At 33.6% G+C, this 17,995-nt stretch overlaps 1 protein-coding gene and 1 long non-coding RNA gene across 2 annotated transcripts; one reads left to right on the top strand and one right to left on the bottom strand.

Annotated features, from left to right (window-relative positions):
- Positions 1-488: 488 nt before the first annotated feature.
- On the top strand, positions 489-1,942 carry LOC119667352 (transcription factor kayak-like). The gene is made up of 2 exons (XM_038076642.1): positions 489-1,182; positions 1,557-1,942. Exons 1-2 carry the CDS (start codon positions 489-491, stop codon positions 1,940-1,942), a joined length of 1,080 nt encoding a protein of 359 aa, XP_037932570.1.
- A 4,781-nt stretch (positions 1,943-6,723) lies between these two features.
- LOC119663448 lies at positions 6,724-7,430 on the bottom strand. The gene is made up of 3 exons (XR_005251048.1): positions 7,258-7,430; positions 6,986-7,196; positions 6,724-6,926 (listed from the first exon to the last, which is right to left on the bottom strand). It is a non-coding gene; the product is annotated as an uncharacterized LOC119663448 (long non-coding RNA).
- Between the last annotated feature and the right edge of the window lie 10,565 nt (positions 7,431-17,995).

Raw genomic sequence — 17,995 nt, 5'->3', positions numbered from 1 at the left:
AGGCGGTCGTGTGTTAAGTGGGATGTGTGTACTATTAAAAAAAAATTAACTCGATATTGCGTTCAGTAAAAAACACATGTTTTGACAGTTGATAGAGACAACACTAAATTCATAAGCTCACAGATTGTTCCAAAACTATTAAACTGTTACACAATTAATTTAGTTATATATCGTGCAATTGTGTAATATTAAATAATCTATTACTATATTATTATCAATATGAAATAGTGTTATAAGTTGCGTGTAGATATCCACGGAGAAACTAGTTTAGTTGCTCAGGTATATGTAGTAACAGATATCACACAGCTACCAAATGTTCTGGCGTTGAGTAATTTAACATAAATTGTTTAAACAATTCTTTCATTCATTTTATATTATATATATTAAAAGTGTTATAACACAAGATCAGTCATCCTCAAACTGTTCATAATAGTAAACTTTATTTTCAAATTTCATATACTATTTTGGTAATCGCTTAATTTATCGTAATGCCGGTCAATCGAACTCCGCCAAAAGGTGGAGGCAAGTCAAATCACGAGCAACAATCACAACAAGAACAACAACAACAGCATAAAACACACCAACAAGCTGTCCTATGCTCAAAAGCATCCAATAATAATAATCAAACAACACTTCTACAATCAAATCAACAGCTACAACTGCAAGAAAAATCACTGCAAACCCAACAAAAACAATCACAACAGAACCAGCAAGTAGAGAAACAACAAATGCATCAGGAGTACCACATAAAACTCCAACAATCAAATCATCATCAACACAATTCACCATCAAAACTCATTCAGAATTTGGAAAAGTCTGATATTAACACCAGAACTGCAAACACAACTGAAGATGCAACCACAAACAAAAACAATGGCTTCAACACGCCAGTAGTGAATAAGAGAACTCGTAGCTCCCCTGGTAAGCAAATCAATGAAATAAGCACCGAAAAGCACAAACAAAACAAAAAACAGTACACATTAAACGAGTATTTCTTAGCTACAAATAGGTTTGCTGTCCTAACAATTGATAATGATAAAGAACCCACTAAAGATAGCAAAACAACACAAAATCAAACGGCTAAAAATAAAAAACCACCACCCATTTACGTGCAAAAAGTACAGCTGCTAGACAACCTAATTAAAACGTTAGATGCACTACAAATATCTAAATATGAAATTCGTGTATTACAAAACAATGAAATAAAAATCCAGCCATACGAATCAACAGATTACACTAGCATAGTAAAATTTCTTGAAAAAAAAAGCGTAGAATACTACACGTATAAGCCAAAAGAAGAAAGGGGGTTTAAGATCTTCTTACGCGGTATGCACCACTCCGCTAACAAAAATGGACATGAAGTGTGCAATATACAAAACGTATAACATTCGCGCACAAAATCTCCATTAAACCTATTTACAATCGAAATTAAACAAGATGTAAATAACAAGGAAATTTACAATATCAAAGACCTACTGCATTGCAAAATAAATTTTGAACCTAAATTCAAAATTCAAAATCAATTGAACATAAAACAATTGACTGTCCCATGAAAGGTAAGAACAACGTCGTTAAATGCGCACTCTGTAAAGAGAATCACACTGCAAACTACAAAGGTTGTACAGTTTATAAAACTCTTCAAATCAAACGATTCCCAGCTCTACGCGCAAAACAACAAAAAACCACATCTCAAAATAACGAAATATATCTGCCAACTAAAGCTGTTACGAACCTAATAACTACCACCCAACAAAACCAACCAGCTAAAACATACGCCGAAATAATAAAATCGCATCCAACTCAACCCATTCCAATAAACAATGAATCAAACAACTCCGAATTTGCCGAACTCCAGCAAATGATGAAACGACTTATGACGCAAGTTGCCAACGTTAAACATATTTTAACCATCCTAATCACCAAACTCGATGGACAGAAATAAATTAAAAATTTTAGCTTGGAATGCAAACGGTCTCAGCAAACAACTACTAGAACTAAGAACATACTTAAATATCAGAGACACACTTCACAGACAAAAGTTTCATCAAAATCCCTAACTATTCGATATATCATACAAATCATCCCGACAACAAAGCCTATGGTGGAACAGCAGTAATTATTAAGCAAAATATGCAATGCTCGATAGCCAGTATATACCAAACAGAACAAATACAAGCTACAAGTGTCCATATTCAAGATACAAAAGGCGAGTTAACAGTATCAGCTATTTACTGCCCTCCGAAACACAATAACTCGAAGGATGTATACCTGAGCTACCTTAACACTCTCGGCAATCGGTACATTGTTGGTGGAGACTTTAATGCAAAAAATACTTTGTGGGGCTCAAGAATTACAAACTGCAAAGGGAAAAATTTAGATAATGCTATCATTGACAAAAGAGCAGACATTCTAAGCACAGGTGAACCTACGTACTGGCCTAACGATATGAACAAAATACCAGACGTGATTGACTTTTTCGTGACCAAAAATATAAATAAACGATTTCTTGCAGTAAGTACACTTCCTGACTTATCATCTGATCACTAACCAATTATGCTATCATATCAAAGCGACAGAAAACTAAATATCACAAGGACAAAATTAATCTATAATAACAAAACATGTTGGGACACGTTTAGAGATATTCTTAATACCGACCTGACAATAAATATTTCCTTACAATCTGAAGACGAAATCGAAAGCGCGATTGTATACTTAAACGAAATGATCGCTGTTGCGGTGACAAATTCTACCCCAGTTCTTAAACAAAACGACACTCAAAATAAAATCTCGATGGCAGTTAAAAGCAAGATAATGGACAGAAGAAAACTGAGAAAACAATGGCAAATAGATCGGTCCCCTGAACTAAAAAAGGACTTAAACAAACTAAAAGCTAATAAAAATTTTAACATATCCACAGACAACTTGCAGAATTACCTAAACGCAATGCTTGAATGGTTCGGCAAATGGGGAGTTCAAATAAATACAAGCAAAACAGTTCATGTTATTTACACGAATAAAAAATATGACCTAAAACGTATAAAAATTAACAATAACAAAGTTTTCACACACACAAAGGCAAATTACCTTGGCATTACTATAGATAGCAGATTAACTTGGAAAGAACATAAAGCTAAATGCAATGAAATTAAGCGTCGCTTTGGACAATTGTACTGGCTACTCTGCTCGAAATCAAAACTAACACTGGAAACTCCTAGTAACTCCTAGTATACTCCTATAGAAACTCCTAGTATATAAAACAGTAATCGCTACAATATGGAAATATGGAGCCGAAATATGGGGCACAGCATGCAAATACAACATTCAAATACTGCAAAGACTACAATCAAAAATACTTAGGACTACTATCAACGCTGAATGGTACATCTCAAACTATGACATTCATCGCGATTTAAAGATACCCTTCGTTGCAGACGTTATCCGAAAAAGTAGTAAAAAGCACAAAGACAGATTACTTTTCCATCCTAACTCAACAATGAGGCAGCTACTTAATGACGAAGCCACACATAACAGAAGATTGAAGCGCTTATTTCCATCAGAACTAGCAATATTATAATAATCTAACAAATATATTCATAGTAAATTCATAGCAGTCTATTTCATTGACTCATTTATTATATCATCTATCCATTAATTTTAATTATTTTATAATATTTAATTTATTTAATTTAAAGAAAAGTTTTCTTTTTCTTTTATCCACTATTAATAGTTCACTCATGTAATTCTTAATCTTGTTTTTGAATTATTACTTGAAGTTCCATTATGTAAAAATGTATAGTAAATGCTAAATCTTGGCAGTTGGCAGTATAATAAAGGGAAGCAAAAAAAAAAAAATTTCCAGAAACCATCGTTAGGTTACGTCTGAAAGCTTCCTTAGCAAAACCTCAAATCGTTAGTCTGGTCGTCTTGTCAGTTACCGTCCATTTGTTTGTAGAAGCATCTGACAAAGCTTGCATCAGGAGAAGTTTACCTCATCGCGTCCTCTCTTAATCCATATTTCTACGTTAGGGATGAATAAGCAGATTCACCTTCCCTTGTTCGAACTCGACAATTTGCGTTGCCAGGTCTGAATTGTTTCCCTTCTGGCGTGCTCTCTGCTAGCTCTATCGTACCGTATTTCGCAACTCGATCGTGATCAGCTCGATTGGCGACATGCTGGCCAAGATACCAATGGCGTCTCCTGACAGTATTTTATAGGCGGTGCATTGACTGAATGCAGGCCACGTAAGTAGACATCTTCAAGACGAAGGAATACTCGAGCCGCACACAACATGATCGAGCTCGAAACTGTTGCTAGAACTCTGCACTTGCTGGTCCGAATTCCCGCGGTGTTTAACATAATTCTCGAGAGAGCCATGACTGTTCTGTTCGCTTTCGCTTTTGTGGCCAAAAGATGTTCTCTGAAACGAACTTTTGCGTCCCTAAGCACCTTTGGGTAGAGATCGGGGTCTTCTGCTCCGCGATCTCAAGACCGTTCATAGTCAGCTAACAAGCGACTCTGCCTACTGATTCAGAACACCTGACTGTTATTTCCACAATGTTCTAAGTGATCACCGCTACTGCCAGATCATCCGCACAGCCAATGTTAGTGTCCGCCGTTGTGTGTCTTTTTTCTACCTCGATTTGCTCTCTAACCTTTTGTGTGTTGTACTTACGGCATGATACAAATATCGTGACTTCTTTGAAGTTTATTGAAGTGAGTTTCTTGTATTCTATGTTTAGTTGTACAAAAGTGTTCTGTATTTACAAGGACGAACACAAGAACGGAAGGAAGTAAAAGGACTCAAGGAAAGAAACTTGATCCAATGCCTTTAGCAACAACTGTAACTTCGAGAGGTAAAAAATATAAAGAAAGCCCTAAACGTATGGGCTCTAAAGATACACCGGTACCTAAAGAGGCAAACCATCTCATTCGGTAAGGCTTGAAAAAATGAGAACAACATACAGCCGAAAAAAGGATTCGCAGTTAAAATAAGTCTAGCAAAAGGTGGTACTGGTAAAAAATGTAGAGCGGACAGTAAATCGTAACCGAAATTCATGTCTAGTAATGCAAAAATTACTGTATCATCTCTGAAAATTACTGTGAAGTGATACCACAGTCATTAAACTGGGAGGTACTCAGCTGATTACGTGCATCGGGTATAGTATACCCGGTGTTCACTTAATGACAGCTTACCTGTGAAGGGCAGCAGGCATCGAAAACGAAAAGTTGCTATAGCTGATGATAAGCAAAAAATCGAGGAAATCAGAATTTCACCTCATTATAGTCAGTGCATTGATGACCTCGACATGACGCTGCTAGACTTGGTACTCAGGAACAACCTGAGTGCAATACTGGTCCAAGAGTCTTGGCTTTTAAATAATCGGATTTGTGGTCGAGCCACTAAATACACACAGGTAATATGGAACGTTAGATGTGATAACCCAGAAAGTTGTATTATATTAAACAAAAATCTAAATTGCTTATGTCTTTCAGAATCCCTTTCCTGGAACATAGTAGCAGTCCAGATTCCCATCTACATCACCGAACAACGAAACTCAGGTTTCTGAGTGCACATGCAGATTGATGGACTGTAACGACACACTTTCTGTCTGATGATGCTGAGGTATACTCAGTCTTCGTCCAGGGGTCGTTGCAATATAATTTATTTTTTTTCCAAATCAAAGACAATTTAATATATGTGATTTACTGATTTATTTATAATTATAATTCAAAAAAAAAAAAAGAAAGAAAAAGAAATGTTACATTGTGAATATTATGATGAATTGTGCTGTCCTCCTATGGAACTTTCGGGATTTGTCTAAATGATCTCGGCGTTGTATAGTATTTCTGGACAGATGCCGCTCTACTTGGAAATCAAACTTTGAATTTTATTTCGGATTACAGAACATCAAGCTACCTTGACTTATTACTCACTACTCGTCAAGACGTATGAACTACCTTGACGTTTATACGATGCTACCAGTCAAGACGTATGAACTACCTTGACGTTTATACAAAACTACTAGCCAAGACGTATGAACTACCTTGACGTTTATACAACACTATTAGTTAAGAAGTATGAACTACCTTGACGTTTATACAAAGCTACAAATTTCTAATTCCTTGTTTTCGCAAAGACGTATAACTGCCTTCGAGAGTTTTCGTACAAGTCATTTTTCTTCTAACTCGTACGCTTATTTATACTAAATCGACCTAAACTTTTCTTGTAGCGCATACATTGCTTCAGCTGTTATTTGTTTTGATTGCCGTTTTAGAATTTGCCCTGCTGATTTATTTGATATCACACATGTGTTAGTTTATCTCTTTGTCTCACTTGTTTCCTATTCTCACCTTCTCCTCAACTTTTGCTACCGGTTTTTAATTCACTGTGAGAATTATGTTTTGACATTCGCGTACATCATCTTCATAACTTGTTTACAAACGCGTTGTAATTTTTTCCATATTTTAAAAATAATTCGAGTGATTGTAAAAATAATATTTAATTTATAAATTAATTTTATAAAAATGTTCATGTCAACTAATTTACTTGGTGTTATTTTATATAATAATAATTGTTGGTGCCGGCTTCAATTTGTGTGCGGCTATTCCTAGTTTTACAAAAACAGCGAGATAAAAATAAAAACGTTGTGAGTTTATATTCAAGTGAAATTCATTTATTCAATTTATAAAATAATTTCATTTCAGGAATTTAACTGGAATTCCTAATATGTGAGTGAAATTTTGTTTAGCTTTATTAAATTTTTCTATTACTTCAATATATATTTTAAGAAGAAAAGTGTTATAAAATTTTGCTTCACAGGACTAGTGTAAGAAAAAAACACTACCGCTTACACTCGGTTGCGATGCCAATGCACATAACGAGGTATGGGGGAGCACTAACACCAACAAACGGGGCGAGTATCTTTTAGAATTTATAGTTAGAAGTAAATTAGAAATTTTGAATATAGGAAACACACTAACCTTTCTAACTCGTCGATGTCAGACCACAGAATGTTGTATTTTAAAGTATTTTAAAAAAACAAATAAATTCATTAAACGTGATTAAACTTGAGAAACTTGAGATTATTTTCTGGTATTCTGCTGTATCTGGAGGTTGTTCCTTTGGAGCTCGGTGATCTCTAATCTGGTTCCGTGGTTTGTATCTTCGTATGATTACTTGCTCAATGCGTACCTGTGTGGGACAGAGGGGTTAGTGGATATATAAATAATATATATTTATTTGTTTATTTTACTGAATATACACATAATAGTGTCCAAGCGCCTTGACTTAAAACCGCCCATGCGCTTGTGAACAATTACATATATATTTTAGTAAATTATACACTAAAACTTAAAACCGCCTTCGTGTCAGGGCATAGTTTATATTTGTTTTAATTTATAATTTTTGGCATACAATACCACTGAGTGATCATACAAGACTCACTAAATTCTTAGAAAATTGCGCTGTATTTTATACGCATTTCTCTTGAACTTTTTGTGTAAAGTACACAAGCTTTGAGTTGATCTTAATTGAACTTACTGCACTTAACACTTTTGCACAAAAGCTCCCTTGTGCATCTTTTTGCAGCGAATTGCATTCTGACATTTTTGACGTTTGTAAATGTTTGTTTACATTTTTATAAAAAGCGGCGGTGCTCGGGTTTTTTTATTTTTATAGTTGAATTATTTATAAATAAAATAATAAATAATTTATAAATAAATTATTATTTATTAATTTAAATAAATTTATTTGGAAAAATAATGAAGGTATGTTATATTGTTATTTTTATTCATATACCTTTTTGTATGCAAATTAATGAGATTATAAGTCCGGTTATATTTTAAAAAATATTTTATTTAATCAATAGCATTTACATTTAATCGTATCATAACCGTACATGAATCTAATCTAAGTGAGCAATGCTCCTACTTTTATATTCAAATAATCTGAGCTTACAAATAAAGCTTTTCACTCAAAGCTTGCTCAGATCATAATTTAAATTCTAACTTATTCTCTATATTTTCTCTTACAAAATAACTTTATGTTTTATACTTAACCCTACAAAGTGAGAGCGTGCGATAACACCCCTCTTTCTTAAAGAGAAACGTCCCGTTTCTTTAAATAAATTGAAATAACTGCTCTTATACAGCGGATGTCTTACAACTCTGTTGTTTTTGAAGTTGTTCACAAATTTCGTTTATTTGATGATTCATTTCTGCAATGATTTCGTCAGGCTGTTTATGTCTAGGCTTTGAAGAATTTTGTTTATGTACGTCTAGACTGTTTTATGTGTCTGCTTAGTTTATGGCTGCCGTATGCGATAATAAAAATTGTTGCTAAGAGTAGAGTTGATGAGGTAATAGGATGTTCCTTGAAGTGTTGTTTTGATGTTGTAATTAAGTTTATGTTTTCAAGTTGAAGTTCTTCATTATGACTTTCTATATACTTTATTATCTCGAAATGATTTGGATGGTTCATCTTCAGATAGTTATTAATTACGGTTTTTTGGTTTATATATGTAATATTGTCTATTGTTACATTGGTCTCAAAGGTAACTAGGTACACTCCTTCTAGGGTGTGTTCATCAACTTCGTGATTGCCTGAGACTAGGATTGCACCATCTTTTATTAGTTCTAAATTTCTATTCTTTTCTTTTATTTTAGTGCATGATGCTTTACGGTGATTTAGTAGGTTTGTTAAGCAGCTCTCATTTAATGATAGTTTACAAAAATTATTACTTAATTCTATTTTACAAATTTGAACATTTTGAAATATATTATTACATCTTACGACTTCTTTTTCAATTAATAATTTACTATCTTTTTTACTTATAGCTCTACTTTCATATAGTTTACAATTGGTTTTGATTATAGGATATGTAATATGTATTACTATTAAATCTGGGTTTTGTAAAATTTTGAATTTGGATACGTCCATTAAATCTGTTAAGGTGACTCTGGTATTCTCGTGTTTGATTATGTCTTGGATTTCTTTTAAATCTAGTATCGCTGTGTTTAATATATCTGCTTTGGCTAGCGTAACTGTTTGTAATAGGTTCTGTAGTTCAATTAGTATTAGTCTGTTTGTTTGTTTCGTTACTTTTGTCTTGCGCGAACTATTTTCTAAATTTTGAATCATTTTTTCCATACTGAATAGAGCTTTAAATATTTGTGAGTTGGTTGTTAATTGTTTGTTGCTGTTTTCTGCCAGTTCGTTTAATTTGTTATTAATAGTTACCAGATCATCATGATCTGGGGACCCTGCTATCCATTTCCAAAGTGTGCCTAGTTCGTTAATTCCTCTTTTTCTTCTATGGTTAGTCTTTTGTAATTGTGATAATATCGTGTCTATCAGATGTAGCTCTAATTGTATGTCTAAATTGTCAATCTGTGTCACAGATTTATTATTTTGAGTTTCTAATCTAACAACGATGTTCTCGTTAATTTCATTTCTAGTTGCTTCCACTATTTCCTTAATGTATGTTAAATTTGTTATATGAAAAATGTCACCAAAGTTTTCGTAAATTACTGCATCGCCGTTGTCTACTAGTACGTAATCTTCTCTCGTGTAGTCAATTATTTCTGTTTTCGCGATTCCGAATAAAGTGATAAGTGCAATGATTAATCGGTCCATTGTCTGTAAAATTAAGTTCGTATATTATCTTTATGTACTATTCTGTTTCTATAATGAATTTTAACTTTCTTGCCTAGGTCTTCTTTTATTTTCTGTTTTTTGTATTTTACATCTAACTTATTTCTTTTACCTCCTACCTTTTCATAAATTGTTTCGTTAGGTTTATACGTTTTCAAACCTTTTAATTTGTCGTTTCTTTTTAATATAGTTTCCTGTGCTTTTGCTAATTTTTCTGGTATATCAGGATGGTCTATTTTATTATATAATATATCTTGCGGTCTGTAGTTAGTAACCGTATGAATTGTCTTGTTATATTGTTGAACAGCTCTAAATATAACCTCTAAATCGTTTACAATACTAAATTCCTGTCTTAAGCATCTTGCTATTTCGATCACCGTTGAATGAACTCTTTCGACCTGTCCGTTCGTTGAACTATGCTGTGGGTCACAATAATAAATGTTAATACCCATTCGTTCCATTAATGACTTAAACTGAGGTGTCGAGAACCCTGGTTCGTTATCTAAGGTAATTTGTTTTGCTTCTGGGAATGACTGTAAAAGTTCCAAAACTTTTTCATCTAGTTTTGTTTTATCTTCAATTTGTTTAATGAACAGATATTTAGAATAAGCATCAATACAAGTAATAAATTTAAGTTTTTGCGCGAAAAATATGTCGAGGTGGACTAACTCTCCCTCCTTCTTGGGAATTGGTGCCCCACCAATTGGTACCTTTTGAGGATTTCTATCATACTTATTTCTATTACAAATCCCACAATGTATTACGAATTCTTTAAAATGTTGGGCCATTTTGGGCCAATAATATGTGGTAAAGATTTGTTTTAAATTTTCCCTATAATTTCTGTGTGCACGTGTATGTGTTTGTTCTACTATTGCTTTCTGATCGTCCGCGTTAAGGACGTCTATTGGAAAATTCTTAGTGTACGTGAATTTTATGTCAGTGAATGTTTCAATTAAGTGGTTTTAAATTTCGTAAAGATCTTCAGGTGTGCAATAGATTGCAGTCACAACTTTGGGTTGAAGGTATTCCTTCAGAATTGTTAAAAGATTTTCGACTGTATCATATTCTATAATATGTCGTGTTTTATCGAAATTTGTAATTTGTTCATGTATAGTATATCTAGCTTTTGATAGTAAGATTTGCTGCTTAAATTGATTAAGTGGTTTGGTCGTTTCTTTTATGGTAGTGTTATCACTACTTTCTGCGGAGTGTTGTGTAGAAGTGATTGAAGATTTTTCTGGAAGATGATTTAAGTATTGCCGTGAAAGGGCATCTTCCACTACATTTGTGGTTCCTGGTTTGTAGATAATTTTTGGTGCGAATTCTTCAACGAATGCGATCCATCTTTTTATCTTGGCATTAGGATTTCGCGTAGATACGGCGAATGTTAAGGGTTGATGATCAGTATGAATTTCTAAATCTGAGACCCCGTATAAGTAGTTTCGTAATGATTTTAGTGCCCACACTATTGCATATAATTCTTTTTCGTTTGTAGCATAATTTTGCTCTGTTTGATTCAATGTTTTAGATATAAAGGTGATGGGCTTGCCGTTTTGGGTAAGTACTCCACCAATTGCCACGTTCGACGCGTCAGTAGTTAACACGAATTTTGAATCGTAATTAGATTGTATTAGTTCCATTTGATTTACTAATAATTTTTTTAGTTTTTCGAAGGCTTTAATTGCTTCTTCGTCTAGTTTTATTTCTATTTTTTTCGAGCTAAATGTAGATACTCTGCCATTCTCTCCGGCTAAATATTTCGTAAGTGGCTTTGTAAAAAAAGCATAATCTTTTATGAACTTTCTATAAAAGCCTGTCATACCTAAGAAACTTCTAAGCTGTCTAAGAGTATGTGGTAATGGGTATTCATTAATGGTAGCTACTTTATTTGGGTCTGTTTTTATAATATTATGGGCAACAATATAGCCTAAAAACTCAACTTCTTTTTGAAAAAACTTTGATTTTTCCAATGAAATTTTCATATTTGCTTCTTTTAAACGTTGTATTATTTTCAATAAATCTTCTTTATGTTGTTCAATGCTTTGTGAATAAACTATGATATCGTCAATATATAAATGACAGATTTTTCCGATATATTCTCTTAATATATCGTCCATAGCTCTCTGGAATATGCTTGGAGCATTCTTCAGACCAAATGGCATTCGTATATATTCGTATTTTCCATTGTTAACGGAAAATGCAGTTTTTTCGATATCTTCGTCTTTCATCAATATCTGATGAAATCCAGATTCTAAATCAATTGTTGAAAAGTACTTCGACTTTCCCAAATTAGATAAAATTACATTAGTATCTGGGATAGGATATCTATCCAAGATCGTTTTTTCGTTGATTTTTTTAAAATCGATTACCATGCGCAGTTTAGGGGTACCATCTGTATTTGTACCTTTTTTTGGTACAACCCATATGGGTGAATTATATGGACTCTTACTAGCCCTGATTATACCTTCTTGAAGCATTTTATTTATTTCTTTGTTAACAAAAGAATTTACTGACAAGGGATAAGGGTACTGTTTACTCCATATGGGAGTTTCAACAGTAGTTCTAATTTCCGCTTTAACATCAGTTCTAAAGGGTAAATTCATATCGATATTGCCATGACCTTTCTCAATTTGCCGTTTGATATTTAGTCTCAGGCTTTTGATTGAGTCATCGTCATCAATATTGTTTAATTTAGCTTCGCTTGCTTTTTTTGCATGATTTTTTTTCGGTTGCTGCTTTGCAGCGTTTTTGCTTTTAGTGTTTATTTTATCGTTAACCTTACAATTTTTTTGATTATTATTACTCAATTTTTTATTACGTTTTATGTATGTATTATTTACAGAATGTGGAGTTATTTTGGTTGAAGTTTTTTCAGTATCGTTCGAATCCATTATAAATTTTTCCATAAGTCCCTTATATCTTAGGACTTGTTTCTTAAAATCTATAGTTACGTTAGCTCGGCTTAATACATTAATTCCTATCAATATATCGCATTCTAAATTCGATATTTCATAAAATCTTGTCTTAATTCCGAAAATTTCTGCTTCATAGAAATATTTTATTATAGTGTATCCGTTTATTGTTTTTACTCGTTTATAAATTGCTAATTCTTGTTTATTTGCTAATATGCCTGGTCGGCAATAGCAGTTAGTTGCTCCTGTATCTATTAGTATACGGACTCGTTGGCCTCCAGGTTTAGTTCTGAAGATGTAGGGGAGGCCGGGCCTTGGCCTAAAAATGCACTCTCTTGAATGTTATTTATACGTTGATTTTTTACTACAGGTTGTGCACTTTGCTGTACACTCTCTAATGGGCGTTTCTGTGGCTGACTCATTTGATTAGGTTGTGGATTGGGAACGAAGTTAGGGAATCCCCGGCGATGATTAAAAGTTGGCTTCCATGAGTTTTGGTTAAATGGGGTACGTATAGGATTCGGGTTATAGAAATTGCTTTGATATCTCGGTTGTTGATACCGTGGTATTAGTTGTTGATACTGTGGTCTTGGTCCCTGATTATTTTTCATCGATGGATCTACTTCCATTGGTTCTGGTTTCGGGAAATAACTTTTATTGTTATTAGTTGGGATTTGAAGGCGTTGTGGATAACGTAGATTATTTTGATGTCTATTTACTTGGGTTGAGTTCGCATTTTTACTAAACATAATTGCGAAATTAGTACGTAGTTGGTTCGATTCCAACTCTTGGGCTTTTGCTAAAGCATTAGGAAGGTCTTCTGGAGACAGTGAAAATAAGACGTTAGATAAGGGAGGATTTAATCCTGTTATAAATATTCGTGTAGCGTTCTCACGATGCTTTTTATTTAATTCTGCAGTTAGAGGATTATTATTACCGTATGTCATTATAGTTTTGTTTATTAGCATTGTTAGTTTTTTGTTTACTTCGTTATAGTAGTCCAAAATTGTCATTGAGCCTTGTCTTAGGACACTTATTTCTTGTTCGATTATATGTATTGGTCGCTTATCCGCGTAAGCGAAGTCTAATCTCAAAATTCAAAACTGTACCGTGGTTGGTCAATACGTCATTAGCGTCATCAGTTATTTTATTTCGAAGAATGGTTAAAGCGGCGAAGTATTTTCTACTACCGCGGGTGTATAGACTAAGAGAATTATTTGCGGCTTCGCGCCAGCTCACGTAAGAGCCGTCTTTGCCGTTAAATTGAGGGAGACTTTTGATTACATCTAAAGTTTCGTCACAGTGTATAGTCTCGTCTATTGTTTCAGTTTTAAATTCCGTTACGGTATTGACATCGACTAATGTCTGTATTTGTCTCTTAAGACCGTCAATTTCTAATTTTAAAGATGCTGTATTAGCAGCTATAAGACGCGTTACTAAGTCTGAGGTGAAAGTAGTGTTCTCGTTTGTAGTCATGTTTGAAAATTTCCCTGTTAGTTCTTCCAGATTTAAGGGTGGTTAACAATATAATTTCAATATAGTTTTAATTTCAATGTATTTGAAAAAAATAATATTTTCAAATTTTATTTTTTTAATATAATTCAATAATATATTTAATATTTTTAGTAATAATTTTTTAATATAATTTTATGTTCGTTTTTTTAATTTTAAATTCAATTATATAATATTTTACTTTACCGATCAATTACCGAAAGCGCGCGCAAAAAGTGTTCACTCCGTAACTTTTGTCTTTTTTGATTAGAAATAGTTAAATTTAAATTTCAAAGTTATGATAATTTGAACAATAGACCTTAAATGAAGGAATCTGTGAAAAAACAGTGCCAGTGGACGGTGTTAATCAGTTTTTCTGTAATATAAAAAATTTTTTGTTAATCAAATTAAATTTTAAGTTTGCAAGGAAATAACAAAGCCAACACAAAATAAATCAAAATTAAGTTTTGCTCAAACAGCTGATAGAGACAGCATATGATCGAAAGTAAGAAATTATATTTGTAGTGTTGCCACAGTGTAACTTTCAAGAATTAAATTTAAATACATAAACAAATATTACATATTTATTTTTTTTCAATTATTTTACTAAAAGTAAAATAAAACAAACTTATATAAAAATAAATAAAAATAAATAAATAAAAATAAATAAATTTACTTATTTATAAATTTAAATTTTTAAATAATTAAAATAAAATTAAATAAACTTACTGTAAAAATATTGTAAATTTATTGTATGAGCGATTACGAAAAAGTTGTACGCCGGCACTCTCTAATTAGTGAAAATGGCCTAAATGGCTATATAACACTAAACACTGATGACTCTAAAATAATAAATAATTCCCCAAACAAACTTTTAGAAAATTCAAAAATCGAATCAAGCATAACAAAAATAGCTAGTGAAATCGCCATCGCTAACAAAATTAAATTAATAAATAATAAAAACGATAATATAAAACTTAGTTCACCAAATCAACACGAAACAATACTATCCAATACACGCAAAGAAACTAATATGAACACGCGGCAGGCGTCAAGCAATGCGACTTCGGGTCATCTAAAAGAGAAAAAGGCTAAATCAGTTCAGGTGAAAAATATACAACAACAAATTCAACTACTTCAACAACAGCTTCAAAAATTGTATAATGAAGAAAAAAATAACCTCCTCCAAAATAAAGGATCGAATCAAGCTGCAGCCACCAGAAACGAAACCTCTGTTAACGACACTTGGACAGTAGTTAATAACCGTAAACGTCAACGCGATAGTCCAAGTAAAAATCATCAAGTAAGCCAAAAACAAACCAAGCTAGACTCATACTGGCTAAATGAACCCGTCAAACCAAACCGATACGCAGATCTCCAGGAAGATGACTCTGAAGAAACTGAAGAATCGTTAAAAAATAATGATACGGATCCAAAATTAATGAAACCTCCACCTATATTTATTGATAAGGTACATTGTATCAAGCCTCTAATAGATGTGTTAAACGAACATGCGGCAAATCAATTCGACTTAAAAGTGCTAAATCCAAGTCAAGTAAGAGTTCAACCTTCTACATCTGACTCTTACGTAAGCATTGTAAAGCAGTTGGAGTTAAAAAACACTGAATTCTACACTTACAAACCAAAAACAGAGAGAAGCTTTAGGGTTATATTGAAAAATTTGCATCATTCAACCGATATTGATGAAATCAAAAATGCACTTCTGGAGCATGAACATACGGCTGTAAACGTTTGGAACATTAAACGTAGAGGGTCAGGTGAACCTCTCCCCATGTTTATTATTGAACTTGCACCAAACCTAAATAATAAGGATATTTATTTGGTTAAGAAACTCTTGTATACTACAGTTACATTTGAACCACCTCACCCGAAACGGGAAATCCCTCAATGTGCAAACTGCCAACAGTATGGGCACACAAAAGGATACTGTCACCGCAAACCTAAATGCGTCAAGTGCGCTGGAAATCATGCTTCTGTAAATTGCGAAAGGAAAAGCAGATCCAATGATGTCAAATGTGTTCTATGTGAAGGAAATCATCCGGCCAACTACAAAGGATGTCAAATATACAAAAACCTGCAAAAAAAAATGTATCCCCAACTAAGACCTAGGGCGCCGGAAGTACAAATTCAAGAAAATCCTCTTCCTTCGCTAAACAAAAAACACATCACGACTTCTCATTCACCTGAAACATTCGCACAAATAGTGAAGTCAAACACCAGTAGCGAAACAGAGGAGAAGCTTTCACCAATTTCAAATAATTTTGTGGAAGAATTCCGTGAGATGACATCACTGTTGAAGCAAATGATGCAACAAATCGTAGTAATGACAAATTTACTGATCAACTTGACGACTAAACAAAATTCTTGATTTAGTAGTAGTCATATGGAACGCTAATGGTCTATCAAAACATGCTATCGAAATAAAAGCATTTTTAAAATTAAACCAGGTCGACATAATGCTAGTATCAGAAACCCATTTCACGACGCGTAGTTTCTTTAAAATTCCGAACTACGAACTTTATCACACAATGCATCCCAGTGGTAAAGGAAATGGTGGCTCTGCGGTCCTCATAAGGAACTCGATAAAACATTATGAAGCAAAACCATATTGCAAGAATGAAATCCAGGCAACAAACATTGTAGTACAAACTAAAGAAGGCGACATGACTTTCTCATCACTCTACAGCCCACCGCGCCACAGTATCACGAAAGATATGTACATATCATTTTTTCAGCTGCTTGGATCTAGCTTCCTAGTAGGCGGAGTTTTTAATGCTAAACACTTAAAATGGGGTTCCCGCCTAATATCTCCAAAAGGACGTCAACTCTTCGAAGCAATAAATGTACTCAACCTCCACACAATCTCAACAGGTGAACCCACATATTGGCCAACAGATAGAAGAAAAATACCTGACTTAATTGATTTTGCGGTATCAAAGGGGGTACGTATTGAAACAACTACCTGTAAGTCCAATTTCGACTTGTCATCTGACCACTCGCCAATAATAATCACTCTCAATGACTGCTGTGAAATTATGGAAAAATGTATTCTTCATAATAAAAACACTGACTGGAATAGTTACCGTCAACTAATTTCAATTGGTCTAAATACCGAAGTCAGGTTAAAAACTGAATCTGACGTAACTGAAGCAGTAGAGCATTTCAACTCTTGTGTCCAAATGTCTGCATGGGAATCAACTCCACCAATTTCTAAAAGTGTTAAGCTAGATTATCCATTTAACATTAGATACCTGATTAAAGAAAAGCGTAGGATGAGAAAACATTGGCAACAGTCGAGATTCCCTGCGGATAAAACTCGCTTAAACAAACTGTGTAAACTCGTTAAAGCCCTTCTTTTAAAGTATAACAATAATCGCACGTCGCTATACCTTCAAAACCTAAGTGCTTCATGTGATACAAAATATTCCCTTTGGAAAGCCATAAAAAAGAACAACAGACCGATTGTCTATCCACCACCTATACGCAAAATCGACAACTCATGGGCAAAAAGCGATATTGAAAAAGCAGAAACATTTGCGTTACATTTGGACCAGGTCTTTAAATCAAATGATAACCAAAATATGCCTGATGTCATGAATCAAAGGATTAATTTTCTACAAGAGCCTTATCAATTGGAACTTCCAATTAAAAGATATACTATTAATGAAGTTAGAGATGTAATAACAAAGTTACAAGTGAAAAAAGCTCCAGGATACGATTTAATCACAGGCATGGCCTTGCAGCAGCTCCCACCAAAAGGATTTGTATTTCTCACTCATCTATTTAACGCTGTGATAATAAGGGGGTTTATTCCGCCACAGTGGAAGATAGCACAAATCTCCATGATACCGAAACCAGGGAAAAGCCCAGAAGACGTCAAATCATATCGGCCAATAAGTCTACTTCCGATCCTGT

The sequence above is a fragment of the Teleopsis dalmanni genome, chromosome 1, assembly GCF_002237135.1.
Source record: "Teleopsis dalmanni isolate 2A chromosome 1, ASM223713v2, whole genome shotgun sequence".
In the NCBI taxonomy this organism is placed as follows: Eukaryota; Metazoa; Arthropoda; class Insecta; order Diptera; family Diopsidae; genus Teleopsis; species Teleopsis dalmanni.
The sequence above is the reverse complement of the archived record's forward strand: the minus strand, read 5'-3'. Positions and strand labels throughout refer to the sequence as shown.